This window comes from Xenopus laevis, chromosome 3L (assembly GCF_017654675.1).
Source record: "Xenopus laevis strain J_2021 chromosome 3L, Xenopus_laevis_v10.1, whole genome shotgun sequence".
Taxonomy (NCBI): Eukaryota; Metazoa; Chordata; class Amphibia; order Anura; family Pipidae; genus Xenopus; species Xenopus laevis.
In genome coordinates, this window is record NC_054375.1 from 160309734 (window position 1) to 160334666 (window position 24933).

The following is a 24933-nucleotide window of genomic DNA, read 5'->3' on the forward strand; positions in this document are numbered from 1 at the left end:
TTTGCTAGAAAGAATAGGAGCTTTTCATTTTTGTCCCCTGACTCTAAAATTCATTGTGATTGATATAGGAGGGCTTTACATGTTAGGGTTGTTTCCTCTCTCTCTCTAATGAGTTGCTAGCATGAGTCAGCAAGTCATAGGTGTTTGAGTTGGGGGTCAGTGGTGTTGATTTGTTCTGCCCATTGGATTTTTTTTTCCATTAGGGTTACCTTGGCTTTGGTAGCTTTCCTTGCCTTTGTGATGGCCTCTGATAGGGTGCCCCGCATATATGCTTTAGACCAGGGATCCCCAACCTTTTGAAACCCTGAGCAACATTTAGAAGTAAAAGGAGTTGGGGAGCAAAACTAGCATGAAAAATGTTCTTGGGGTTCCAAATAAGTACTGTGATTGGCCATTTGGTGGCCCCTATGTGGATTGTCAACCTACATTGAGACTCTGTTTGGCAGTGCACCTGGTTTTTATACAACCAAAACTTATTCAATAATAATCACCTGCTTTGAGGCCACTGGGAGCAACATCCAAGGGGTTGGAGAGCAACATGTTGCTCACAAACTACTGGTTGGGGATCACTGCTTCCCACACAGTTCCCTGGGGGGCTGAGTCAGTGTTATTACCCCAGTTTTCAGAGTAAACTTTTAGGTTAGCTTCCTTCACCTCCTCGTTGTGGAGCCACATGGTGCTCAACCATCAGAGGGCAGTAGTAGGGTTAAGGAGCAATCTGATTTGGAGGGAGTGTGGTCTGATAGAGCTTGAGGCAGGTAGGTTATCTGGTCAAGCATTGGGAGTGAGGCGGGGTAACTATTGCCAAATCTATTCTAGAAGAGGTCTTGGGGGCAGAGGAGTAATTTGAGAGGGCTTGTTGTGTGGGGGTAATCCACCGCCAAGCGCCAAAGAGTTGGAAAATATCAGCCCATTGTGCAATTTTGGTGTTGCCTTGGGTGGTGGCATTTAACCTATTGAGCATAGGGCACATGGGGGAATTTAAAAAAGAATGAGAGAATGGAAAAAGCATCCTAAATACATTTTTTTGGATTCTTTGGATTTTTCATGGAGTACACTTGAAGCTACCCCTTGTGCTTACCAGCGTGTAGTCAATAGGTAAATGGAATCTCTGATATCTTTACTTCGCAGACTGTAAATAAGTGGGTTAACCAATGGAGTCACTACAGTGTATAGTAGAGACAGAACTTTGCTCATGGTCTGGGATTCTTTACTGGGGGGAAACAAATAAAAAGCAATGAGAGTCCCATAAAATAAGGAGACCACAGCCAAGTGGGAGCTGCAGGTGGAGAAGGCTTTTTGTCTCCCAGTATTGGACACTATCTTTAGGATTGCATGGGCAATACATACATATGATACAGTGATGAGTATAATGGGAAGGAAAACCACAGGGATAGACTGTAAGGTAATAGTTATGTGCATTAAAAATGTATCTGAGCAGGAAAGTTCTAGAAGAGGAAAGAAATCACAGAAGAAATGGTTAATTATATTTTGGTCACAAAACTGTAGTGTGGCCATGATATTGGTGAGAAGCAATGAACAAGTGAGGCCAAGCATCCAAGATATGAGAATTAACATTTCACACACCCTGTGGGACATTATAGAAGAGTAACGCAGTGGGATACAGATGGCCACATATCTGTCATAGGACATTACTGCTAGAAGCAAACACTCAAAAGCTTCAGTTGCAACAAAAAAATCAAATTGTATCATACAGCCAACAAAAGACAACATGACTTTATCATAAATTATAGTTTGGAGCAAGGTGGGTACAATATTTGTGGACTCTAAAAAGTCACATACAGACAACTGCTGGAGAAAGAAGTACATGGGGGACTGGAGGTTCCGGCTGGAGGACACCAACACTATGATGAGGACGTTCTCCCAAACTGTCATAATGTAAATCAGAAGGAACAGAGAGAACAGGGGAATCTTGAAGTTGTGGAGATTCTGAAATCCCAAGAGAACAATCTCACTGACCAACGTCTGGTTCTTCATGGACATTTTCTAGGAGATAAAAAAGCATGATAAAGAATAACTTGGGGTGTAACTCAGAATTGCAGCCAAACTCTTGGCCAGTCTCAACTAACTTAATGATAGAAAGAACCCTCTGTATCATTATAAACTGTAAAACGTACTTTCTGATTAAAATGTATAATAAACTTAGTAGAATTTGTAATGAATGAGGTTAAAATCAGTGTAGGACTGGCCAGACCAGGGGTGAGTGAGTGTAGGACTGGCCAGGCCAGGGGTGAGTGAGTGTAGGACTGGCCAGGCCAGGGGTGAGTGAGTGTAGGACTGGCCAGACTGGGGTGAGTGAGTGTAGGACTGGCCAGACTGGGGTGAGTGAGTGTAGGACTGGCCAGATCAGGAGTGAGGGAAAGACTGGGCAGACCAGGGGTGAGTGTGAGTGTAGGACTGGCCAGATCAGGAGTGAGGGAGAGACTGGGCAGACCAGGGGTGAGTGTGAGTGTAGGACTGGCCAGATCAGGAGTGAGGGAAAGACTGGGCAGACCAGGGGTGAGTGTGAGTGTAGGACTGGCCAGACCAGGGGTGAGTCCTTGTTTTGTTTTAAGGGGGGCATTTTTAGCTGCTTAATGAACAAAATGTCTTTAGGGTAAGTGCAGAGGGCCTCTTACCATTGCCTTTATGAATTTTATGATCACAGCCTCATTGACCGATGATTTCAATTTAGTTGAAAGAACAACTTTCTCTTTTTCTGGATAATGGATCTTAATTAAGATCCATTGATTAAACTCAACAGAATTGTCTTGCTTCAAATAACAATTCATTATATCTTCACAGCAGTTACTGCTTCATTTTTACAGAGAAAAGTAGATAATGATTTAATTAAAATGGAGTCTCGTAATTCAGTTTTCTGTATAATGGGTTTCCAGACAGATACCATACTGGTATAAGATAAGTGATGCTTTCAACAGCATGCGACCTGATATACTGTACAAACCTCCTGATAAACCACCCCTGCCTTTAATACATTAACAAGAGTTTTAATGTAATAATAATTTTGGTGACTTTTTAGAAGAATATAAAAAACTCTGGAAATTTAGCAAACAGTATCTAGGATTTATCAGAAAGAATATTCAAATGGTTATACAAACACAGACAGTGGAAGTAAACATAGTAAACTTAAATCAAATGTTGTACAATTACTGTATAAATGAAACATATTTCAAGATCTTGCATTGGGAACATTTTTGAAAATGTCATTAAAAATAGATAAACTGAACATGCAATAGTGACTAATAGGGGCTTAATGAACCCAAGGGACGAAAACATTATTTTCCCTAAAACTACAAACACTTATTCTCAAAAAAAAAAGATACTGTTGAACTGAATCATTTTCATCTTAACATTGGCTATAATATTGCTACCATTTTGCTAACACAATCCCAACCATTTCTTTCCAATGAAATCACTTTACAGGAAAGATGTTCTTGGAATATTATACTCACTTGATTTGGACCTACCAGAACCACCCCAGATACAGTGGAACCATAGGAAGATGTCCATGAGCTTCTCCCAATGTGTAACCTGCTCTGTATTTCTCCTGCCATTTTGCTAACACAATCCCAACCATTTCTTTCCAATAAAATCACTTTACAGGAAAGATGTTCTTGGAATATTATACTCACCTGATTTGCACCTACCAGAACCACCCCAGATACTGACTGGACAGGGAAGAACAGATCTCCTTTTATTAACCAGTGTCAGTAACATCCACAGCTGAGAAACCTACTGAGATCTCAGGGAGACTTGGGATGTGGGATAATTATCAATCCTTTGGGTACGTTCATGTTTTGTCTTCCAATAATTACTTACATTTAGTTGACAAAAAAAATCTCTTAATATTGCAGTATTTCACCATGCTATAACTTACTTTTATATTGTATACAATTGCCAATTGCTATTTAAAAAATATCTATTGTGAAAATAAAAATTAAATATAAGCTTTTTCTTATGGATATCAGAGACTTTCTACTGTAAATATAGTTAATTAAAAATTATGTTGGGTACTTTAAAATTCTGAAATAATCAAGTTATTGTTCACTATTCCACTCTCACCGATATCTCTCTTTTCATTCTCTATTAATGCAGGAGTCAGGATCAGATTTTGATTGACTGTTTGGTCTAAGAGCTCATTGGATGTGGCTCCCTTTCCATAGAAGAGACCTTAGGTCAGTCACACATAAATTAAAGGAACATATATTCCCCTATAGGTGGGCATATGCCTTTAAGCTGGTGGTTTACTACCAATGCAAAGTGTATATTCTACAACACCACAACAACAGTGATAAAATGCTTACTGCATTTATATAATATGGCCCAACCACATTCAATCACACCAAAAAACCCCAAATAAATCATCCCTCTGCCCTTACAAAGCTTACTATTGGGGCCCAGGCTCACACTAAACCCCTCATTTAAGAGAGAGAGAAAATTCACTTTTCAGATTTCTGCAGGGACCCTCAGATTCCCCCACCCCATTTGATGAACTACAGTATTTACTCCTTCAGGTTCAAATATTACAGTAACTATTGAGCCCTATAATTTGTTTCCCAAACAGTCACTGATACAGTTCAAGCCCACATTGGGCTGTATATCTGGTATAGAACAGGTTCTGGGGGCTCAACACCAGCTTCTTGGTCTCCACTGGAGAAATGTTTTTGTGCTCATCCATTAGTATTTTTCCATTTAATTCTGCATGGGATCGGTAGGCATGAACACATAAACATAAAGATTCATTATTAAGAAATAAAATACTTCAACACATTTTGTTTTGTGTGGGGAGAGACCACAGCTGAAAGTTATTAGGCAGCACATCCAATTAGGCCATTAACATTCAATGCTTCTAATCAGAAACGGTACAACCATATTAACTGCAATAAACAAATCAATTCCTATTCACAGCTCTGTAACTCATGGTGTCTGTACACTATCATTCATTCATTCAATTTGCTTTCAAATTTGGAAACAGAGAGAGAGTCATTTCACGTCTACACTTTTGAAGAAACATTGGGCATAAATAAAAACATTTGACACAAATCTTGTTTTATAGACTTAATCAACTGATTGTTTTCTGAAAGCCTGTATCATTTCCTCCTAAATGTATCAAAATGACCTTAGGGTATCCCCATTTCCTCAACATCAAAGTGTAACAAAGTCTCACCCTGGTGGTCTAGTGGGGGGGACGGTGGGGACGCCCGCCGCGCCGCGCGGATCCTCTTCTTGTGCCGGCTCTCTCCTAGTGCGCGCGCGCATGCGCACTTCCGGATTTAAAGGCGCATGCGCGCTGACGTAATGACGTCAGCGCGCAATGGCGCCAAATTCAAAAGTATTAAAGGGGCATTCCCACAGTTGTCATTGCCCGTGATAGGATTTGTTCCTGGTGCTTCTGAGCTTAAGCTATTTCTGTCTGAACCTGTTTGTGATTCCTGTTGTGACCCTTGCCTGGCTTTGACTATTCTGACTTCTGGATCCTGACCCTTGCCTGATTACCGACTACCTCTCTTGATTAACCCTTTTTGATTGACAACCCAGGTTGACCCTTGCCTGCCTGACGATTCTTGATATCTGCCTGCCTCGACCCAGCCTGTCTGACGATTCTCTTGCCTGCTCCATTTGTACCGTGACCTTCGGCCCAAAAGACTTTCTACCTGCCGTGCCCCTCTGCTAGCCAGAACATCTCGCCTTGCATCCCTCGTTAAGTCCAGGTGGCACCCAAGTAAGCTGAGGGCTCCTCCCGAAGCCCAACGGTGGTCACACTACTGGTGAAGCCGAGCCGAGACCAGGGTACTTGGCACCTGTTCTGGTATTGGGTGCCGGCCGTGACACAAAGTTAAGGTTTGGAAAAGTTTTTCCCATCTCATACCCCAGATACCATTCCGTATTATAGTTAGAAAGAGGGACCATATAGCAGAGCTCACCATACACTCTGGTGTGGTAGCGCAACCCCTTTCTAGCAGCAGAACTCACGAGAGTACAAAGCCCGCAGCTTCAATAATCACATTATACCAACAACACATTTTTTGACACTGTCATTGATTTAAATAGATTTGTCAGGATGCTTAAAAGACTTTTTCATACCAAATGGGATGTCCCGTGTGAGTTTTATAGTGAGCAAGAGGAACATTTTTAGCCACAGGATGTTTTAGAAATGATAGAATTTATTAATGAAGGAACAGGGGGGAGGGATTTAGATTGAACATCCTTACATAATGGTGATGGGAACCCTGGGAAAGTTGTTCACACAGATTTAAGGGCTAAATCCCATTTTAATCATGCGGGACACAGTGGACCACTTGTAGAAAGATTTTATGACTTGGTGATTCAAGATCTCAAGTCACTATCAGATGACAGAATCATTTATCAAGATCTGAATACCAGGCAATAAATTCTTTAGCTACTGATAATGAACTGGTTGTGAGAAGCTCAAACAAGGGACGTTTTATTGTGTTGTTAAATAGGGATTATTGTGAACAAGACATATTGGAACAATTACAAAACCAAGATAATTATATTCGACCAGATGGTGACCCTACAGTGTGTTTCTAGAATAAAATAGATTATTAGAATTTGGCAAAAGTATGGGGATTTTGAATGATAATGAGATGGAATATATATGGCGATGGCGAGAACGTCTTTCACACTTCTCCTAAAGTACACAAGGATACAGTTTAGCCGAAAGGGAAACCCATAGGGTCTATGTGAATATGTGGATAGATTTATACAATCCATATACTGTAGTCGTGATTTGAAGGTGGATGATGGTCTCTGGAAATCTTCTCTGGTAAGTGCAACTTTGGAGAGCGTGTTGGTATGAATTGACCATTCTGTATTACTTTATATTTCTTATTCGAAAGGTATCAGTTCAATCCACAATTGCGGATTCATGCTCTCAGTTCTGCCCAATGTACAGAAGAATGTCCTATAATTCAAATTTTCTGAATAGGATTTGTAAAACAATTGTATAAATCATTAAGAAGAGAAAATTAGACCATTGAGGGTCTCGCATAAATATTGTAATGGTTCCACCTTCCTATTTTCTTAATCGTTTGCTCACTAAGGCCCTGAAGGGCAGCTTGTGTTGTTGCTTCAATCCTAAAGGAATGTGACCAATATTTCTTATTTGCTAACCCAAGGTTTTCAAATCAAAAACCAATACAGATATAAAAGAGGCCCTTAATACCCAGTGGGCACTACACTTCCAGGTAATGTCCTTTCCGCACCTGCCAGGCCCAGAATGGCCCATGTTTAATTGTAAATGCTCATGTATGATATTGGTCAAACTAGGCTTTTGTGTGGTTGCTTGCCCATTCCTAATAGTTCAAAACTCAACAATTCATTTTGTAATTAGGGACATATACTGTATCTTTGGGGGCATTGTTAGACAAGTAAGATTTTTCTCAAATGATCTGTTGCAGCTAAAACATGTACTCATGACATGGATGCAACTTAATTAAAGCTGCCATGAGATCTGTAAAATGTTATACATTGTCATATTGTATTTGCTTGAACTTTATTATGCACATGACTCTCACTACTGATCTGCGCTGGAAGAAACTAGTTCTTTTCATTTCCCACTATGTAAACAAAAAGAACCAAAAATGAGATTATACTTATACAATTCCATCAACATTCCTCCAAATTATTGTAGAAATAAACATCAACTCATCTGGGCAGAAACATTTCAGAGCATTTAAATAACTTGGCATGACACTACTAACCATGACTTCACAACATGAAAACTCCAATACAGGGGTCTATAATTATTTCTTATATATTCCCAATACTTATATAAAACCCTTTACATATAATTATATTATGTATAACTACAGTTTCACTTAACATCTCAAATCCTTAATAGATTTGAAACGACCCATTCAAGACTATATAAATATATATAAATACCATTAAGACCATCACTAACATAGTTCATCTATCGTCTAAGTGTTTCTTTATAAATGATCTTTATTTTGTACTGCTGATGGCAAAACAGGTTGACACTATTTGTAACTTTTTAGGGGTTTTCGAAGTGTGTTCATTGTGTATGAGGTAAATGTGATGATATTTAAATGGTCCTTCCTCACCTTGTCTCATGTTGATGATGCAATATGATGTCACAACTAGCAACTTTATGGCTAAGTTGTTTGGTCACTTTGAGAAAGGTTACTGTTGTAGCCGAAATGCGAGTCTCCTCTAATAAAATTACCTAATTGTTTCAATGTTAGACCTGCGAGTATGTTACTATCATATGGGTCTGCTCCCAGGCATCCTACACTTTCTTATATGTGACTGCCAACTGTCACAGTTCGCCAAAAAGTTTGTTTTTGACGCCGGCATCCGTTTTTGACGCCGGCATCCGTTTTTGATGCCGGCGTCCATTTTTTTTTTACGCCGGTGAATTTATTCACCAGCGCGAATTGCGGGAATTTGCTGCGCATCCCCCCCTTGGTGAATAAATTTGGAAAAAGGTGAAGTTATGTCTAGACAAACTAATGCATAAAAATCTGCTTCATAACAAATGATTCTTGAATTATAAAATCCAATGACATAAAATTAAAATTAAGTTGACCAATAAGATTGATTCAAGTAAAATACTTAATCTAAAATGCTGATACTGTTTTGATCTGGGTATAAAATTGTATAACAAAGTGTGAAGGGAAGACTTCTCTGTCTGGACCTGTTACTATATGGCTAAATCTACTGTTTGGTGCACCTTCAAATACTGTAAATCTATCTTCTGAGTTTGAGCAGTATCCGTGTGTCCAGATGTGGTGATTGCCAGAGAGATAAACTACCGAACTTTTCTATATACCTATAGAAATATGGCAAGCAGTTAATATAATAAATATTTGGGATTGGCTGATACCAAGATCAGGAGAGCAAATGGAGCAATGAAAAGGGCAGACAATCAGTATTATAAACTATATCACCAAAACATCTCACCCTACCTCGCCAAACTGTATAATGGCTGTTTTCAAGGAGCCCAGATTTCTTGGGTCTTACATCCTTTCTCACTTTGATCCCTAGGATCTTAACTACCCACTCAAATTTAATAGTGAAGAGAAGGGGCCTGTTTGTCATGTAAAAAACAATTGAAGATGTTTAAAAATTTTAACTGTGGGTTCGTTTCAGCCATTGAAAGGGACATCAATTTTAATGATTTCTAATACCAGTTGTTAAAAGGCCTATTTGGGATTTCACTGAAAATATTGTTTTTTTTGCTTTTTCACAAGCTTACAATGAATACCATGAAATTTATTCAAAGATCACATTGTAAAAAGTATGAATGAAAAAAGCACTGGGCAATTAATAGTGAAAAAATCTCAAAACCTCAAAAAGTTACAATGGTTTAAAAAAAAAGGTTCCATAGGATAAGGGCATCTCTTATTGACTTCTATTGGACCTCGACTACTTTTACTTGGTGCCTTTTTTTGTCAGAGTTTTCTTTGGTTAGCGTCTTTCCTGGCTTTTACATTGAGGGGTCCATTTATTAAACCTCAATTTTTTTTCTACTTGAGTTTTTTTTTATGGGAAACCCTACATTTTTCACGGAAAAATAAAAACGTACATTTTTAGAGATTTATTATGCTACAAAGCTGCTAAAAATCCAAATCCAAAAACACGCCACCTCAAACCTGTCGATGTCAAGTAGAGTCAATGACAGATGTCCCTGAAGTTGTTTTCTAGATAATAGTTTTCATACAAAAATCCAAAATTCGTGTTTTCACAGAGAAAACTTGATAAAATAAGTCAGTCCTATGAAGCAAATTGACGCTCAATTTTTTTGTAGAGTTTTTTCACTCCTGATTTTTTTAAAACTTATTGGTAATTGAGTTCAATTCAAGGAAGGGAGTTAGGCTGACTTTGTTTTAAGAACTAGTTTTAGTAACTAGTAACCCTAAAAAAAAAAAAAAAAATTTGTGAAAAAAAGGAAATTTGAATTTTACTAATTTGGCCCCATAATGTCACCTTTTAGCTGGAGTCTGTTGATCTCCCACATGATCCACAATAACAACCTTAAAAAATCTTTCTTATTCCAGCACTGTAGCTGGGGGTGGTTACACAAACAAAGGAAGCAATATAGTGTAGTAAGGAAAATGATCAGAAAATCTTTTGTTTTTCACTGCAATAACAGCTTAATAAGGTTCTAATTCATTAATGTATGCTTTTAATAATCCATAAACTTTATTGGTGCACTTTTTTAGGCATATGATCTCAATCATCAATAACTGTAATTATAGGATCAGTAGTTAGAAACCTATTTTGGGTTGTACTTTTTAATGGTTTTAGAGGTTTTTAAAACAAGAATAAACTCATTTCTCTAAAACCACAAATGCCATGTAATTTACTAAAATATCCAAACATTAACTGTGCTATTTACTTAACTTTAATTCTTCTGAATGGGCTTTTAAAGAGGAAAAATCAAATTTTTAGAGGAAACAAAAATTATTATACCCTGAAGCTGCAAAAAGTCAGAATCCGAAAATACTGCATCTCAAATCTGTTGAGGTCCTTTATAAGTCAATGGCAGATGCCCCATTTCCAATTTGAAGATATCATTGTCTGTGTTGGGTTTTCTACATTAATCTGAAGAGTTTGTACTTTTTGGCCAACACCATGAAAAATTTGAGTTTCAGGAGTCAAACTCGATAAATTTAGGTTTGTCTCGCAAAAATCCAAAAAAGCTGCACAATTCTAATATTTTCTCAAATTTTTCAAATTGTTTTAATGATAAATAAGGTCAAATCATGGGTAGGAGTTTGAACAAGTTTTTTTTATTAAAATAATGAGGTAATTTAAAATTTTACTAAATAACCCCCAAAAACATATGAACAGGAAAAACACTGAACTATCCGTGAAAAAATACAAATACCTCTAATACCTTTAAAAATTGGACAATTACTGGCGAAAAAATCCAAAAACCTGAGAAAAAGACAGAATGACTTAAAATGGTCCAATCAGATTAGTGCAGCTCCCATTAACTTCTATAGGACCTCAGCTGCTTTTACTTGATGAAGTTTTGTGTTAGTTTTTCAGTGTTTCATATTTAATAAATCTTGAATTTTTAGAGTTTTACAGAAATAAGAAAACCAAAAATGTGATTAGAGGCCCATATATTAAAGGTCGAATTGTAGTGGTATTAGAGCTTTTGCCATGAAAGTTATGAAAGAATCAGAATTTAAAAAGTATGAACAGAAAAACACATTAAATACAAATACCTCTAAAACCTCCACATTTTTTAGTTTTTTGGACAATTACTAGTGAAAAAATGGTACAATGGGATCAGTGCAGCTCCCATTAACATCTATAGGGCCTCAACTGCTTTTACTTGGTGAAGTTTTATGTAAGAGTTTTACAGAAGTAAAAACATTTTTAGAAAAGATACAAATTGCGGAAAAAAATAGAAATCCGAACATTAAAGGCCTATTTATTGAAGGTTGCATTTTAGTGGTATTTGATCTTTTTCAAACCATGATTTAACTCATTTTCTGTAAAACCACTCATAACATGGAAGTACTGAAAAGATCAGAAAAATGCTGAATGATGCGCTAAAAGATTTATTAAAAGATCAAAGAAAAGAAATCTGGGCTCCTTGAAGACAGCCATTATACAGTTTGGCAAGGTAGGATGAAAGGTTTTGGTGATATAGTTTGTAATACTGATTGTCTGCCCTTTCCATTGCCTCCTTTACTCTCCTGGTCTTGGTATCAGCCAATCCCACCAAGGAGCTTGGAAGTCCAAAGCCGGACAGCCCAACCATCTAGTATATTTACTGCTTGACACCACTATTGGCACAACAAATGACAAATACCTGCCAATTTTCTACAGGTATATATATATTTATATATATAAACCACAGCCACAACAGCCGGATGTCACATATAAGAGAATGTAGGGTGCCTGGGAGCAGACCCATATGATAGTAACAGATACAACAACCCATAAAAAGCTCCACACTCGCAGGTCTAACATTGAAACAATTAGGTCATTTTATTAGTGTTTTGGCTACAACAGTGACCTTTCTCAAAGTGACCAAACAACTTGTGTCTAATTAATATGTGAAGGCATGAAAGGTTCTAGTTGTGACATCATATTACATCATTAACATGAGACAAGGTGAGCAAAAACCATTTAAATATCATCACATTTACCTCATACACACTGAACACACTTCAAAAACCCTTTTTAAAAGTTACTAATAGTGTCAACCTGTTTTGCCATCAGCAGCACAAAATAAAGATCATTTATGAGAAACACTTAGAAGGTCGATGAACTGTAAGGGGGTTATTTATCAAGGTCCGAATTTATCTCAATATCGGCTGCTACAAACTCCGATCTAACCTGCTCGGGTTTTTAACGCTTATTTATTATTACATTTTCCCAAAAATTTGCTTTGCGGGAAAAACTCAGATTTTCACGTTTTTTTCATGAATTTTCCCTGAAATCTCTGAATTTTTCGGAGCTTTTGACTGAAAGCTCCGAAAACATAGTGAAATTGCCCTAAACCCCCGACACAACCAAAAATCAATGGGACTGTTCCCATTGACTTTTGTGCAACCTCGACAGGTTTGAGATGCCGTGTTTTTATACTCAGGCTTTTTAGCCCTCGGCATTTAATACATTCTGAAAAATTTGTGATTTTTTTGAAAGTCCGATTTTATTTTTCGGATTTCGGGGAATTTCGGGTATTCAGAGCTAAGTAAATAACCCCCTTAGTGGTGGTCTTAATGGTATTTATACATGTATTTATATACTCTTGAAAGGGTAGTTTCAAATCTATTAAGGATTTGAGATGCTTAGTGAAACTGTAGTTATACATAATATAATTATATGTAAAGGGTTTTATATAAGTATTGGGGATATATTAGAAATAATTATAGACCCTTCTATTGGAGGACACAGAGTTTCCTTGTTGTGAATTCACGGACCTGGTAGTGTCAAGTTATTTAAAGGTGATGTAAAGGCAAAATATAAGACATCTTTATACTATTCCCTAGTTGCAAAGAAAGATATCTCTAATATATATAAAAAGCTGAATGGATCCAGTCCTATTCTCCTTCACTTTACTCCTAGTGATGGGCGAATTTATTCGCCAGGCGCGAATTCGCAGCGAATTTGCGCGATTCGCCGCCAGCGAATAAATTTGCGAAACTCCAGTGAAAATTCGCAAAAAAAATTCGCCGACGCCAGCGCCGTTTCGCTAATTTTTCGCCGTTTCGCGAATTTCGCGTGAAAATCGCAAATTTTTCGGCGAAGCGAAACGGCGCAAATTCGCCCATCACTATTTACTCCCTCTGATTTCTGCAGACACAGGTCACTAGATGGTTGCCGGCTGCTGAGCAGGGAAACTATTGCACTTTCAAATGGTAGGGAAGCATTTTTCAGGGTTATCTAAATTTTTATCTGTCTAACCTTTGCCATTCTCTGCTAACCTCCGTGCAGAACCCCCCCCCCCTCACCTTCCTTCCCAGCCGTGTAGAACTCGCGCAGCTCCTTTTCCTACTCCGCAGCCGTGACCTGTGTTTGCAGAAATCAGAGGGAGTAAAGTGAAGGGGAATAGGACTGGATACATTCAGCTTTTTAATTAAAAAGTACACATTGTTTAATGACAGTATATTAGAGATAACTTTCTTTGCAACTAGGGAACAGTATAATGAGGTTTAATTTTTTGCCTTTACATCCCAAGCCTTTAAATGCTCTAAAAATGTTTCTGTCCAGATAGGCTGGAGTTTAATTCTACAACTGACAATATTTTGGAAGAGAATTGATGGAATAACCCTAACCACTGTTGATCTGCTACATAAGAGACTTATTCCTGCATCAAATGAAGGTCCTTCAGCCTTGGCTAAGATGGACCCTAAGAAGGACTGATGTTAAAGTCCAAGGGAAGCCTGACCAGATTCATGTATCCCATTGTAAGTATATAACTCCCTCCCTGCTCTGTAAGTGTAGGGTAAGTGTGGACATAATTATCCTTTCCTTGCACCACCTAAGTCCCAGGGACCTCATGATGGTGGTAGGCCCCAATTGGGTGAAGACTACCACGATTATAATGATATCATTGCCGTGAATCAATGCCCCTTTTAATACAGCTCAATATCTTATTTGCCCTTGATGCTGCTGACTGGCATTACTTGCTACAGACAAGTTTATTATCTACAAGGACTCCAAGCTCCGTCTCCATTATGGATTTGCCTAGTGCAGTCCCATTAAGGGGATAAGTGGATATTGTTACATCCCAGGTGCAGGACTTTACATTTATCAACATTGAATCTCATTTGCCACTTAGCTGCCCAGATTGCCAGTTAGTCAAGATCCTGTTGCAAGTGCCACATCCTGGATGGAATTAATTGGGCTGATAGTTTTGTCTCATCTGCAAACACTGATACATTACTTACAATCCCCTCCCCCAAGTCATTAATGAACAAGTTAAATAAAAGTGGACCCAATACTGAGCCCTGAGGGACCCCACTAAGAACCTTACTCCAAGTAGAGAATGTCCCATGAACAACCACCCTCAGTACCCGATCCTGTAGCCAGTTTCCTATACATTTGCAAACGACTTCATTAAGCCCAACAGACCTTAGTTTAGAAAGCAGTTGTATGTGGGGCACGGTATCAAGCACTTGTTAGCAGTATCCAAATAGATCACATCTACTGCCCCCCCACTGTCCAGCATCTTACTTACCTCATCATAAAATGCAATCAAATTAGTCTGACATGACCTATCCTTCATAAAGCCATGCTGATTGTTGCTCATAATGACATTCACTAGGACAACATTTTGAATGTGATTCCTTAACAAGCCTTCAAATATTTTGCCCACCAAAATAACATCAGCTTTTCTCCAATCCGTAGGTACCATACCAGATGAAAGGGAATCTGGGAAAATCAGAAATAGTGGCTGGTCTAAAACTGAACTAAGCTCTCTTAGAACCCAGGGGTGTATGTCATCAGGCTCTGGAGCCTTGTTTACATTAATTTCTATTAAAGCTTCATGGATCATACATTTACAACATTTATTATAGTATTTATTTTCATTAAATAACATCTTACAAATCTCATGGCAGCTTTAAAAAACTTGCATCCATGTCTTAAGTACCATATTTTAGCAGCAACAGCTACACTGAGCATCTAACCATGCCCCCATAGATGTGTCCCCAATTAGAACATGAATTGTTGAGTTTCAAATTATTAGCCATGGGCAAGCATCCACACAGAAGCCTAGTTTCACTGTGCCCAATATCATACATTAGCATTTACAATTGAACAGTCTCATGGGTCATTCTGGGTCTGGCAGGTGCCAAAAGGACATTACCTGTCTGGAAGTGTAGTGCCCACTGGGTATAAAGGGCCTCTTTTATATCTGTACTTCTCAAGCTGTAAATGAGTGGGTTAATCAATGGAGTCACTACTGTGTATAGAAGAGAGAGAACTTTGCTTATGTTCTGTGATTCTTTTCTGGGGGGAATCATGTAAAGAGAAACAAGGGTCCCATAAAATATGGAGACCACAGCCAAGTGGGAGCTGCAGGTGGAGAAGGCTTTTTGTCTCCCGGTATTGGACACTATCTTTAGGATTGCATGGGCAATACATATATATGATACAATGATGAGTATAAAGGGAGAGATAATCACAAGAACAGACATTAGGGTTGCCACCATTTGTGCTCGAAAAGTACTTGAGCAGGAAAGCTCTACCACAGGGAAGAAATCACAAAAGAAATGGTTAATGATATTTTGGTTACAGAACTGTAGCGCAGCTATGTTAAATGAAAGAAGAAGTACACAGCTCAATCCAATGGTCCATGCCATAAGAATGAATGTAACACAAACCCTGTGGGACATTATAGAAGAGTAACGCAGTGGGATACAGATGGCCACATATCTGTCATAGGACATTACTGCTAGAAGCAAACACTCAAAAGATTCTGGGACTGAGAAAAAAGAAAATTGAGTAATACAGCCAATAAATGGTACAGTGACTCCTCCATTAATTACAGTTTGGAGCAGAGTTGGTACAATAACGGTGGAGTTTAGGAGATCACATAGGGACAACTGTTGGAGAAAGAAGTACATGGGGGACTGGAGGTTCCGGCTGGTTGACACCAACACTATGATGAGGACGTTCTCCCAAACTGTTATAATGTAAATCAGAAGGAACAGAGAGAACAGGGGAATCTTGAAGTTGTGGAGATTCTGAAATCCCAAGAGAACAATCTCACTGACCAACGTCTGGTTCTTCATGGACATTTCCTGAAGGAAAATACATTGTGAATAAATACTGAAAGGAGAAAAAGCTTTTCAACTAAACTCAGTTGTGAAGATTTTGAAATCCCCCCCCCAAAAAAATTCATTGGTCAAGGTCTGATTCCTCTCATGTATGGCCTTGCGGAGGGCTGGTTACAATGATTGAAGAAAAGTAAGATAAACATAATCAATATAAAATATAATAACAATGATAAATATTTAGGGGCCGATTCACTAAGCTCGAGTGAAGGATTCGAATGAAAAATACTTCGAATTTCGAAGTATTTTTTGGGTACTTCGACCATCGAATGGGCTACTTCGACCTTCGACTACGACCTTCGACTTCGATTCGAACGATTCGAACGAAAAATCGTTCAACTATTCGACCATTCGATAGTCGAAGTACTTTCCCTTTAAAAAAAACTTCGACCCCCTACTTCGGCAGATAAAACCTACCGAAGTCAATGTTAGCCTATGGGGAAGGTTACCATAGGCTTGCTAAACTTTTTTTGATCGAAGGATTTTCCTTCGATCGTTGGATTAAAATCCTTCGAATCGTTCGATTCGAAGGATTTAATCGTTCGATCGAACGAAAAATCCTTCGATCGATCGAACGAACGTTTAGCGCTAAATCCTTCGACTTCGATATTCGAAGTCGAAGGATTTCAATTCGAGGGTCGAATTTCGAAGTATTTTTTACTTCGAAATTCGACCCTTAGTGAATCTGCCCCATAGTGTAAGAAAGCACATTCCCAAATATGGGTATGGGAAGGGTTGAGAAGTCCCATAGCAAACCCCCAATCCTGTGGATCTATAGAAAGATGAATATCAACATTATGCATCAATGGGTGAACAAAGAAATGACCTCATATAGATTTTTATATTTTCCATGTATTCATAATTAACAAATATTTGTAAAAAATTTAACTTTACATTGTTAGATTGAAGGTTCAAACCTAGAAACAAAGGGTTGAATTGATAGTAAAAAATAAAGATAAATTCTAATATAAATATTTTAAAGGATACTCTGTTCTTCAAATAAAGTTGAATAATATGCTCTATGTGCCTTTCCAACATGTATAAGACAATATTGTGCAGGTAAGCAATAGTATGTTATATGCAGTGATATTAGAACATTTTCAAATATCTTCATATAGAATGTAATTAACATTTACCAGGACTGAAGGTGCACATTTTACATTAAAACTGTAATAATCTTCATCTCCTCTGTAACTTTGCCATCACAATCCTGATTGTGTGACATTCATTATGAATCAACATAAAAAATAGCACTATCTCAGATTTAAAATTGTAGCTTAGATTTCATGCCATCATTAATCTGTCCACTAGGAAAAATATAATATTTAACAAAAAATTAATTCTGACCCTAATCCCATTGTAAAACTTCCAATCCTCTGGAACCACGGGAAGATGTCCATGAGCTTCTCCCAATGTGTAACCTGCTCTGTATTTCTCCTGCCATTTTGCTAACACAATCCCAACCATTTCTTTCCAATGAAATCACTTTACAGGAAAGATGTTCTTGGAATATTATACTCACCTGATTTGTACCTACCAGAACCACCCCAGATACTGTGGAACCATAGGAAGATGTCCATGAGCTTCTCCCAATGTGTAACCTGCTCTGTATTTCTCCTGCCATTTTGCTAACACAATCCCAACCATTTCTTTCCAATGAAATCACTTTACAGGAAAGATGTTCTTGGAATATTATACTCACCTGATTTGTACCTACCAGAACCACCCCAGATACTGTGGAACCATAGGAAGATGTCCATGAGCTTCTCCCAATGTGTAACCTGCTCTGTATTTCTCCTGCCATTTTGCTAACACAATCCCAACCATTTCTTTCCAATGAAATCACTTTACAGGAAAGATGTTCTTGGAATATTATACTCACCTAATTTGTACCTACCAGAACCACCCCAGATACTGTGGAACCATAGGAAGATGTCCATGAGCTTCTCCCAATGTGTAACCTGCTCTGCATTTCTCCTGCCATTTTGCTAACACAATCCCAACCATTTCTTTCCAATGAAATCACTTTACAGGAAAGATGTTCTTGGAATATTATACTCACCTAATTTGTACCTACCAGAACCACCCCAGATACTGTGGAACCATAGGAAGATGTCCATGAGCTTCTCCCAATGTGTAACCTGCTCTGCATTTCTCCTGCCATTTTGCTAACACAATCCCAACCATTTCTTTCCAATGAAATCACTTTACAGGAAAGATGTTCTTGGAATATTATACTCACCTGATTTGCACCAGAGTTGCTCCAACTTCTGATGGGCAAAGGAAGGATCAAGCAGATCCTTCCTCCATTTACACTGGATGTTCTCTTACCATCTGCATCATCCTAGCAATGCAAGTTCATCAGACAAAGGTTTGTATTGATGTTAAATATATTTGTTATTAACACACATTTCTCTGTTCAATATCTGTACACAATAACACTTTTGTCAACTAAAATACATTTTTAGATTTTGAAACATCTTGAAAGAATGGAAAAAGAGGTAAAAAGCGTAAAACACAACAAACAAAAAGAACAATTCACAAAATTAAATGTTAGAAGAAGATGCTTTTATAATTGAACATTTTTCTCCCAATGTGTAAATTGCTCTGCATTTCTCCTGCCATTTTGCTAACACAATCCCAACCATTTCTTTCCAATGAAATCACTTTACAGGAAAGATGTTCTTGGAATATTATACTCACCTGATTTGCACCTACCAGAACCACCCCAGATACTGTGGAACCATAGGAAGATGACCATGAGCTGCTCCCAATGTGTAACCTGCTCTGCATTTCTCCTGCCATTTTGCTAACACAATCCCAACCATTTCTATCCAATGAAATCACTTTACAGGAAAGATGTTCTTGGAATATTATACTCACTTGATTTGCACCTACCAGAACCACCCCAGATACTGTGGAACCATAGGAAGATGTCCATGAGCTTCTCCCAATGTGTAACCTGCTCTGCATTTCTCCAGCGATTTTGCTAACACAATCCCAACTATTTCTTTCCAATGAAATCACTTTACAGGAAAGATGTTCTTGGAATATTATACTCACCTGATTTGTACCTACCAGAACCACCCCAGATACTGACTGGACAGGGAAGAACAGATCTCCTTTTATTAACCAGTGTCAGTAACAACCACAGCCTACAAACCTCCTGAGAAAGCTACAGAAGACTCTGGGATTTGGAATAATTACCAGTCCTTTGGGAACTCCATTAGTTCATCTTTTTTGCACAATATTTGCATACTCAAATATTTTTAGAATAACAAAAAAATTTTTTTCTATCTTCTAAAAGCTTCCCAAATCTAGGTTTGTCTTGTTACTAGTACTTCTATAATTTATCTTTATGTTCAGCCCCCTTTCTATTCATCTCTCAGTTGGTCATTAAAACCACTGCCTAATTTCTTTAGAAAGTAGTACCAGATAACTTTTTAAATAATACTGTATCTCTAATTGTGTATATGGACCCTGTATCTCATATTTATTAATTGTTCCTTCTCTCCCATTCTTGATAGTTTATACTGTAACTGAACTAAATATTATGCAACATCTCTTCTGGAATGAATATCTTGTTCATATATATATATATATATATATATATATATATATATATATATATATATATATATATATATATATATATATATATATATATATATATATATATATATATATATATATATATATATATATATATATTTATATTTATATATACTGTGTTTATTTTTTATTTCTTCCAAAAAAAATTTTAAACTGAAAGTAAAGTCACATTCTATCTCTTAATCAAGTTCAAATCAGCAATTCATTGAGAAACCTTTGTAAAATGAGCTGCTTTTTATCTCATAGTCGAACTCGCTGCAACTAGCGCAATAGGCAAAAAGTATGTTCAAAATAAGTCCTATTCATTAACAATAGAAATGCAACATACTGTAGCAGGTTAAAGATTGTAAGATAGGAGAATGTCCTATTTTTCCCATAGACTTCAATAGACTTTTCACATGATACACATGTGATATGTTTTCTGAATTGAATTGCATCTCAAATTAAGAAAAAGAGTTTTCGCATGATAAGCCATTTTTCTCACTGAATTGAATCTGGCCACAAATTTTAGTATTACATCTGAAATAACAGATTAAGGGGCTTTTGGTTCTCATTATGCCCAAGATTTAGGTGGGAAAGGGAGGCCATATGTTCAAGCCCTAACTAAACATCTAGAGATGTCTGCTAACCCCACACCACCAGGGCCAACCTGGGACTCCAAAAACCAGGAGGGAATCCTCATCACCCCCAATGGACTTGGCCAGTGGAAACTGCTGAAAGTAATAGTTTTACCTTAGCTTGCTGTCACCTCCTTCTCTGATCAATCAAAATCATGAGAAGTGTAAGGGCCACATGCACCACTGCCTCTAGATGCTTTGCAGACAGGCAAGTTAGGCACACAGATGGGGTAACCGACATTTGCCACTGGATATGCTGTAAGCAGGCTGGGAATGTATATGAATCAAGGATAAACAATTTATTTCAGCACCTCAGTGCCCTACATGATCCAGAAGATAAAACACTGAAGAAGTAATGTGCCTTGGGGGATAGAAGGTCTCAAATACTAAAATTCCAGGCCCTAGACTACCTTGTTCATGGTCCTAAACTTGCTTCTAATGGGAGCAAAAATTGAAGAAGGACAAAAAGATGCCAGATTTCGGGTCGGGTGGGGGCATTTGAAGCTTTGGAAAGGAAAGCAGTGGTGTGGGGCTATAACCAGTAAGTATGACATGGAGATTAACAAAGAAAGACATTTCTGGCTAGCAACACACCAAGATGGACGCATAATTCTGAGCCTCCAAAAAGTGGAGAATAATCAATTTAAAATGGAAAAACACATCGAAACAAAAAAAAAGGATGGTTCAAGAGAGTTCAAGAGAAGATCCATAACTGCACAAATGTACTGAATCTCAAAAGTTTTTGAAGAAGTTTTTGACTCCGGCGGAGCAAGAAGGCAAGCAACATGAGCCTGGGCCCACAGCAGAGTGGTCTGATGGAGATTATCCAGTCTCTGATGATGACTCCATAACTTCAGAACATAAAATGATCGCTTATTTAAAAACTCTTCCTACGAAACATGACCTGAAGAAGCTAGCAACACAGATAAAAACCGTGTTAATAGAAGAGGTCGCTGATCTAAAATCAGAAATTGTGGCACTGCATGCTAGAGACATGGACATTGAAAATAGAGCTGGAGGAGTAGAGCTGAAAGTATACTCCCTCCTTCACGTGTCACAACTACATGGTAAAGCCATTGAATCTTTAACACGCAGGGTTGAAGACCTTGATAATATGTATATGGGGCCTACCTGAAACAGTAGAAGCAAGCGCACTTAAACAGACAGTTATGTCATTATTTAATACAGTACCAAAATCACCCCAAACCAATGAAATACATATAGAATGGGTACATAGAGCATTGAGGCCAAAGGGACCGCTGAGAGATGACATATGTTGCTTACTACATTTTACTATTAAAGAGGACATAGTTACATAGTTACATAGTTACATAGTTATATAGTTAAATCGGGTTGAAAAAAAACACAGTCCATCAAGTCCAACCCCTCCAAATGAAAACCCAGCCCCATACACACACCCCTCCCTACTGTCACATAAATGATATATACCCATATCTATACTAACTATAGAGTTTAGTATCACAATAGCCTTTGTATTATGTCTGTCCAAGAAATCCTCCAAGTCCCTCTTATAGTCATTAACTGAATCATCACCCGGCAGTGCATTCCCCAACCTCACTGTCCTCACTGTGATGAACCCCCTACTCTGTTCCTTTAAATGAAACTTCTTTTCCTCTAGTCTGAAGGGGGGGCCTCTGGTGATTCTCTTTATGGGTAAAAAGGTCCCCTGCTATTTGCTTTAGTAGCCACAGAATGATACTGCCCAGAATTAGACAACTTGTTATCTACAAAAACCCCAAGATTCTTCTCATTTCAGGAAACTCCCAACACACTGCCATTTAGTGTATAACTTGCATTTATATTATTTTTGCCAAAGTGCATAACCTGCATTTATCAACATTGAACCTCATTTTCCAGTTTGCTGCCCAGTTTTCCAGTTTAGACAAATCACTGTGCAAAGTGGCAGCATCCTGCATGGAACCTATAGTTCTGCACAATTTAGTATCATCTGCAAAAATAGAAACAGTACTTTCATTGGCCACCTCCAGGTCATTAATAAACAAGTTGAAAAGCAAGGGACCTAGTACAGAGCCCTGCGGTACTCCACTAACAACACTGGTCCAATTAGAAAATGTTCCATTTACCACCACTCTTTGTAGTCTATCTTTTAGCCAGTTCTCTATCCAGGTACAAATACTATGTTCCAGGCCAACATTCCTTCATTTAACCAGTAACCTTTTGTGTGACACTGTATCAAATGCTTTAGCAAAGTCTAAGTAAATCACATCCACTGCCATCCCAGAATCAAGGTCTCTGCTTAACTTCTCATAAAAAGAAATTAAGTTAGTCAGGCAAGATCTATTACACATAAAACCATGCTGGCACAAACTCATAGTATTATGATTTGCTATGAAGTCCAGTATCTTATCCTTTATTAACCCTTCAAAAAGCTTTCCTACCACTGATGTCAGACTAACTGGCTGGGAGGCTGAGAACAGGATCCCTTTTTGAATGGCAGCACCACATTCACAATCACACACAATTCACCAGTCTCTCTGCACTATGCCAGACTTCAATGAATCCTGAAAAATTAAGTAAAGAGGTTTGGCAATCACAGAGCTAAGCTGGCTAAGTAACCTGGAATGAATACCATCTGGCCCTGGACCTTTGTTTATCGTAACATGTTCTAGTCTCTTTTGAATTGCTTCATGTGTGAACCATGTATCATTAGTTGTATTACTAGAATTGGGACTATTAGTAAGGAAACCTTCTTTAGCTGGTTCCTCAGTTGTGTAGACAGACATTTGTGTAGACAAAATATGAGTTCAGAATCTGAGCCTTTTTCTTGTTCTCATCAACCAGCTGACTCCCCTCTGATATTAAAGGTCCCACCCCTTCCTGCTTCATTTTTTTACTATTAACATATTTAAAAAAACAATTTTGGATTCTTAAACTGCTTGCTGCAATATCATTTTCCATGTTGATTTTAGCTTGCCTTATAGCTTTTTTGTATGATTTATTGGCCTCCTTGTACCTTAGAAATGATTCGGCTGTACCAGCTAACCTGAGAGCCTTAAAAGCAGGTCTTTTCTTACCCACCTCAACACCAACGCTTCTATTGAACCAAAAAGGTTTTGCTTTGCAACGGCGTTCCTTGCTTACAAGTGGAATATACTGACAAGTAGATTTATTATAAAGACTTCCCATTTTTGTTCTGTGTTTAACCCTGTGAAAAGCATTTCCCACTTAATATGTCACAGAGATGCCCTTATACTGTCACAGTTTGCACGTCTGAAATTTAGTGTTTTAGTTTCTCCCTTATAGAATTCTCGCAACTGAAACAAGTTAAGTATGAGAATGCAGACATATCCATAATGCAAAACCTCTCCTGGTATACCCTGCATCAAAGTCATCTACTCAAACCCCTGACAAACTTTCTGAAAGAACAGAAAATTCTGTTTAGATGGGGATACCCATTCAACATACAGGCTAACAATCGCAGGTAAAATGCACACACTTTCCAGCATGGAAGATATCTGGCAAGTCCTGCAGTCCTGCAATGCACCAGACCTCGACCTATTCAAATGGATTCAATTTGTACATCTACCGGCACCTACACCATTGCCGCTACAGGAAGTGTGGACAGAGGCCTCACCTCCAAAGGCCAAGCAAAGTAGACAAACACCTGGAAAAGCACCACAAGCCCAGTAACAACCAATGAAGCCTGAATTACTGTAACTAACAAGATACAATTTGCGCGAATTGCCGCGAATTTGCGCAAATCGCCGCGAATTTGCTCGATTCGCCGCCAACTAATAAATTCGTGAAATGCCCGCGAAAATTCTCCCGAAAAAATTCGCTGGTGTCAAAAAAATTTAAAAATAAACCCGACGCCGGCGTAAAAAATGAGACGCCGGTGCAGTTTCGCACATTTTTCGGCGTTTCGCAAATTTTGCTCGAAATTTGCTAATTTTTCGGCAAAGCCCATCACTAGTGAAAAGCCCATTTATTTTCTCTAAGTTTTTTTCAAGTGCAGAGACTTAATGGCTGCCTGGCAAAACTTCTGGCAGTGCAGCTGCTGACCTATTAGCTAGTCGAAGCAGCCCCCTTCTGATAGCTGATGGCTTGCGCTGCCCCTAACTGGCGGATCCCCAGCCGCCGTTATTTTGCCAGGAAGGCCGTCCCTGCCCTCCACCAGCAGGTGGTGGAGAATGTGTCCCTGTCGCTGGATCATGCTGTTGGCGGCAGGGTGCACTGCACCACTGACACATGGATCAGCAGGCACAGGCAGGGGAGGTACATAACTTACACTGCACACTGGGTCACCCTGATGAGTGCTGGGGAGGGTGCAAGCAGGGGCGCTCCCCTCGTGCTACAGGTGCCTCCCCGTGGGGTACAGGGCAAACCCCACATGCCCACTTCCTCCTCCA

The 24933-nt window shown here is 38.5% G+C and overlaps 2 protein-coding genes across 2 annotated transcripts; both read right to left on the bottom strand.

Annotated features, from left to right (window-relative positions):
* Window positions 1-1077: 1077 nt before the first annotated feature.
* Window positions 1078-2004, bottom strand: or11l1.18.L (olfactory receptor class II (xb178 gene) L homeolog). The gene is given in 1 exon segment (NM_001085846.1): window positions 1078-2004. A coding segment is annotated over 1 exon segment (927 nt).
* Window positions 2005-15284: 13280 nt separating this feature from the next.
* LOC108710525 (olfactory receptor 1468) lies at window positions 15285-16358 on the bottom strand. Its single transcript, XM_018251659.2, has one exon. The coding sequence runs from the start codon at window positions 16275-16277 to the stop codon at window positions 15285-15287; it is 993 nt and encodes a 330-aa protein (XP_018107148.1). The 5' UTR covers window positions 16278-16358.
* Window positions 16359-24933: the final 8575 nt, after the last annotated feature.

Bases quoted from the DNA above. Each gene is read 5' to 3' on its own strand.
- LOC108710525 (XM_018251659.2), bottom strand. From the start codon at position 16,277: ATGTCCATGAAGAACCAGACGTTGGTCAGTGAGATTGTTCTCTTGGGA.